At 42.3% G+C, this 5,032-nt stretch overlaps 1 protein-coding gene across 2 annotated transcripts in view; it reads right to left on the reverse strand.

Moving 5' to 3' along the window:
• Positions 1 to 1,912: 1,912 nt before the first annotated feature.
• Positions 1,913 to 5,032, reverse strand: part of SCAF1 (SR-related CTD associated factor 1) — a 32,778-nt gene continuing 29,658 nt past the window's right edge. For both annotated transcript variants that reach the window (XM_018569126.1, XM_018569125.1), the window contains 2 exons: positions 3,992 to 4,120; positions 1,913 to 2,546 (listed from right to left, as the gene is read on the reverse strand). In XM_018569126.1, the coding sequence (XP_018424628.1) occupies positions 2,364 to 2,546; positions 3,992 to 4,120 (312 nt within the window). In that variant the 3' untranslated portion in view covers positions 1,913 to 2,363. The remainder of the gene's footprint in view (positions 2,547 to 3,991; positions 4,121 to 5,032) is intronic.

A 5,032-nucleotide genomic window follows, 5' to 3' on the forward strand; every position in this document is an offset into this window, starting at 1 on the left:
CATTACGTTGTGCTGGGAAAAAAAAAATGATGCACTATTTTTTTTTTTTTGCGCAACCTAATGAAATGGAACCGGTGTGAACTAGCGCCATTCATTTTTCTGCACCCTTCTGTTAGCATTCATTAAAAATAGACTGCTAGAGATTGAAAGGAAATTGGAAGGCACAATTGCAAGTCAATGGAGCTTCTTCTGATTTTGGTTTGTATGCATCATAACTAACCCTATGCCTACAGGTATCTGTGATAGGAGAGAGGCCCCTCCCACTAACAGCTGCCTGCAGAAAAATGACATGAGGGGGCGGATACAGGACCAGTCACCCTGCACTAGGAGTGAGAGCAGCAGTGACTGGTCATTTATAACAGGAAGCTCCTGCACGGAAGTAAAGCTTCACACTGGATTACTGCACAGATCTGGAAGAAATACACAAAGCTCCCCAAGATTCAAGGAAGAATACACATGACTTTTGTATTAAAGTGGACCTTTACCACCCATCACTATAAATCAAATCAGTATACAGCTCTGTATGTGGATATGAAATCATCTTACATTTATTAGTTAAACATATTTTGCTTTTACTTACAATTATTTATTTTTCCCCACTTCCTGGCCCTTTTGAGCATTGGTGATGTAATATGTGCCCAAGCAATGCATCCTGGGTAGGTTCCAGGAAGTAAAGAGATGGATTTATCTGCCCTAAAAATAGCCACCGTGAGAAAAATGGGGAGGAAAAGAAAAATAAGGAATTCAAAGAATAAAAAGAAACAGCAATTATCTAATAGTATCCGTTTGTAGAATGTCATTAACAAACATTTCTCAAGCTGATATTTACATACACTCACCAGCCACGTTATTATTAGGTACACCTTGCTGGGTTGGACCCCCTTTTGCCTTCAGAACTGCCTTAATTGTTTGTGGCATTGATTCAAAAAGGTGTTGGAAACATTCCTCCGAGCAGAGATTTTAGTCCATATTGGCATGATAGCATCACGAGCCCAAAGTGTGCCAAGAAAATATCCCACACACCATCACCAGCAGCCTGAACCGTTGATACAAGGCAGGATGGATCCATGCTTTCATGTTGTTTATGCCAAATTCTGACCCTACCATCTGAATGTTGCAGCTGAAATTGAGACTCATCAGACCAGGCAAAATGTTTTCAGTCTTCTATTGTCCAATTTTGGTGAGCCTGTGCGAATTGTAGCCTCCGTTTCCTGTTCTTAGCGGACAGGAGTGGCACCCGGTGTAGTCTTCTGCTGCAGTAGCCCATCTGCTTCAAGGTTCACCGTGTTGTGCGTTCAGAGATGGTATTCTGCATACCTTGGTTGTAACAAATGGTTGTTTGAGTTACTGTTGCCTTTCTATCATCTCTAACCAGTCCGCCCATTCTCCTCTGACCTCTGGCATCAACAAGGCATTTTCGTCCACACAACTGCCGCTCACTGGATATTTTCTCTTTTTCGGACCAGTCTCTGTAAACCCGAGAGAAGGTTGTGCGTGAAAATCCCAGTAGATCAGCAGTTGCCGAAATACTCAGGCCAACCCGTCTGGCACCAACAACCATGCCGCGTTCAAAGTCACTTAAATCCCCTTTCATCCCCATTCTGATGCTCGGTTTGAACTTCAGCAAGTCGTCTTCACCACGTCTAGATGTCTAAATGCATTGAGTTGCTGCCATCTGATTGGCTGATTAGCAATTTGTGTTCCCAAGCAATTGAACAGGTGTACATAATAAAGTGGCTGGTGAGTGTATATTCAAAAGATATGGGTAAAGTTCCTCTGTAAGGTAATATTTGCTCATCCGAGAGTACCGTGTTAAGATCGTTTTTAAACAGCAATCAAAAAAATAATCCTTGACCAGTCTGACCCACTGACACAAAAACGTCCTCAACAAAAAAAAAGCCAAAACAGGGAGAAAGGCTTACAGGATGGCAATTTAATACAGCTAACAGTAGAAGGTTACAACAACAACCTGCTAGGTGCTGATACGGTGGAGGCGTGTCCATTCATGCAAAAGAAAATATAATAATGGAAGGAAAACCGTGTAAGAGTTAAAACCTGGTACAGAAAGCGGAGAGTAAAGCCGCAAATCTGTGAAGCCAACGTATTTACAAGAGACGACTATTTAAAATGAGTCAGAAGGGAACGCGAGCGCACTGTGCGGCCCTGCTGAGCCAGTCCCGACTCTGGGGGTATGAGCAGGGGGGAGGGACCGTTTTCAGGAGTCACATATATTTCTAAAGATAGGCATCTCTAAAGATTGACAGTTGCATAAAAGCGTCCCTTGTCCCTCTTAGCCACTAGCAATAAAGTTTTTTTTTTATTGAAACTGACAAGTTATGTGAAGGTAGGCAGTCCTCTTGGGCTCATATTAACGGTAAAGGCGGCATTGACTTGTCATGTTCTTTTGAGCTGCGGTAACCGCCGCTGCTCTCGTCGTCTTCCATTTTCTTCCCGTGTTTCCGGAAATACTTGTAACGCTGGACGTAGGCTTTTACCAGGTTGTTCACTTTTACTGGGTTGATTTCTCCACTCTTGCTGTGGCAAATCTAACAGGGGAGAAAGAAAGGTGTCAAAAAGCAAACTAGACAAGCCTTTAAATTAAAGTGGACTTTTTGCAAAAAGTTTAAAGCACTCTTAGGTTTCCTCCCCTTTTCTATTACACATTCACATACAATTACTCTTGCTGTCTTATAGCAAACACTGTATTTTTGCTCATGTACCCTTCTATCTTATTCCTCGCCGCATCGAGGAGGATGTAGCTCCCAGCAACCCTCAGCCTGCTGGGATATCCACATCGTTCATCCCAAGAGACTTCAAGACAATCTACAAGCAATCTACAGAATACACAGAAAGTCACCAACTTGGCTAAGCTGTCTGGCAGGGCTATGTACATCTTGGGGCCATGCAGACAGAATTCTTTGAATGAAAGCACTCCCATATATGTATTTTACTTTCGAATTAAGGGGTTTGTCTGCAGATCACTTTTTGGTCATTCCAATCAAAATACTTTACTTTTAAAGAGGAACTCCCAGCAGTTTAAAAACAATTAACCCCGTCAGTGGGGCTACCCCCAAACTACAAGGGTTAAGTGCTCACTTTGGTCTAGGGTCTAAAATAATACAAAAAAAGAAATGAGAGAGAGAGAGAGAGAGATTATTCCTGCCTGACTGCTAGGCAGGTCCCCCGCCCCCTGGGACATTCCAATCTTTTAGAGTGTAAGCCCTCATGGGCAGGGCCCTCCTTACCGTCTTGTATTGTAACGTCCTCCTTATATCGTAAAGTGTTGCGCAAACTGTTGGCGCTATATAAATCCTATATAATAATTCCACAACAGGAGCAGAGGGAGACACAGGTGAGCGGTCACCAAAGCCAGAACGAGGATCGTGCGAGTATATCATTTTTTTATATTAGACCCTAGACCAAAACAAGCACTTAAACCTTGCAGAGTAGGGCTTGCCCCACTGCAAGGGTTAATTTTTAACCGCCCGGAGTTCTTCAATAGTATTTAAATATTTTTTTTGTGTTGATTAAAATGTGTGTAAGGATTAGAACCGGTGTCAGTTTGTATTACTGTGTCCCATTATAGAGACATCCTCTTATTCTGCAACACAGGATGTGGGGAAATCTCTGCACCAAGAATAATAAGCATTAAAAACCAACAGATGTTCCAAACGTTACCCACTATACCCAAAACAAAAATAAAACCTTTGTGGCTGGAGTTCTACTTTGTCCCCAAATGTACTTGATCAAAGCGCAACAGCCCATCTCTTTCTGTTCCCTGACTATGTGGACAGAGGAACAGAGGAGAAATGCTGTAGGGCAATGGTGTACAAAGACAAGTTTTAAACATTTTCGCTCTCCTTAATATTTGGAACCATTTATATAATTTATATAATGTATCCACGAATGATAACAGAACCCCTTTTATAGCCAGTGTAGGAAAATGACAATGTGTGACCCTTGATGTATCACTGCAAAGTCAATCTCTCACCTTGTGTACAGCTTTCCTAAGGATATCTTTATAATCCTCTTTTGTGATCTCTTTTCTCTGATAATACGGTTTAATGGCCAGTTTCACCTCCTCTACTGCTCTCTCCTGTGTATGCAGCTTCTTCAGATACTGGTAGAAATGAAAATGGTACAAGTTAGACAAATATTTACCATCTTCTTTTGAAAAGAATGGCAGGGACAAAGCCAGGCAGGACCTGTAAAAACAAACCGTCATAAATAGGCTGCTAGAAAACAGCTAAAAAACACAACCACCCAAAATGCTTTGTGAATTCCGTGTCATTGGAGGCAACAAAAAGTTTATTTAAAAAAAATATTTCATGTAAAAATAGGCAATCCAAATTAAATAAATGATATCACCTAAGCAGAGGCGACTAGGGCAGCAACCAACTAATCAATTAATCGATTATGAGAATAGTTGATTGGATCCCCTAGCTCTCAACTACCTGCTGTATTTACATTCAGCTGCAGAATCTTGCCACTGGCAGCTGTTATTCCCTGGCTGAAGCCATTCAAGCACCATGTGCTTACAACACATTAAAAAAATTAAAAAGAAATGATAAAGGTGGAAAGAAAGTAATTTTCCGTTTCGGCCTGACAAATTCTGCTGTGAGAGATGCGTTGGAGTGCCATTCATTTCAACGGCACCCCAAACGCACCTCCCACCCACAGTGTGATCGCCCACACTAGAATGCACAGTACTGCAATGCCGTGTGTTCCAGTGCAGTGTGATTGCAAATTATTGTGCGTGAAGTTTTATTCTGAAGTAAACGTTATGTTTGTAACACGGCATTTGTGTATTTTTAAATTAAAGGAGAATTATGAGGTGAGTGATTTTCACTCAGCCTCATAATCTGAGCCGACCGGTGACAATGAAACTGTCACAGGTCGACTCAGTAGATCAGGAAGTGAGCGAACACATACCGTCGCTCGCTCACTTCTCGATCATCTCCCTGCAGAGAGCAGTGACTGTCACTCGCGGCTCCCTGCAGGGATCCCCCCCCCCCCTGCCCGTCCTCCCGCG

Source organism: Nanorana parkeri, unplaced genomic scaffold, assembly GCF_000935625.1.
Source record: "Nanorana parkeri isolate BGI_ZX_2015 unplaced genomic scaffold, ASM93562v1 scaffold1290, whole genome shotgun sequence".
Classification (NCBI taxonomy): Eukaryota; Metazoa; Chordata; class Amphibia; order Anura; family Dicroglossidae; genus Nanorana; species Nanorana parkeri.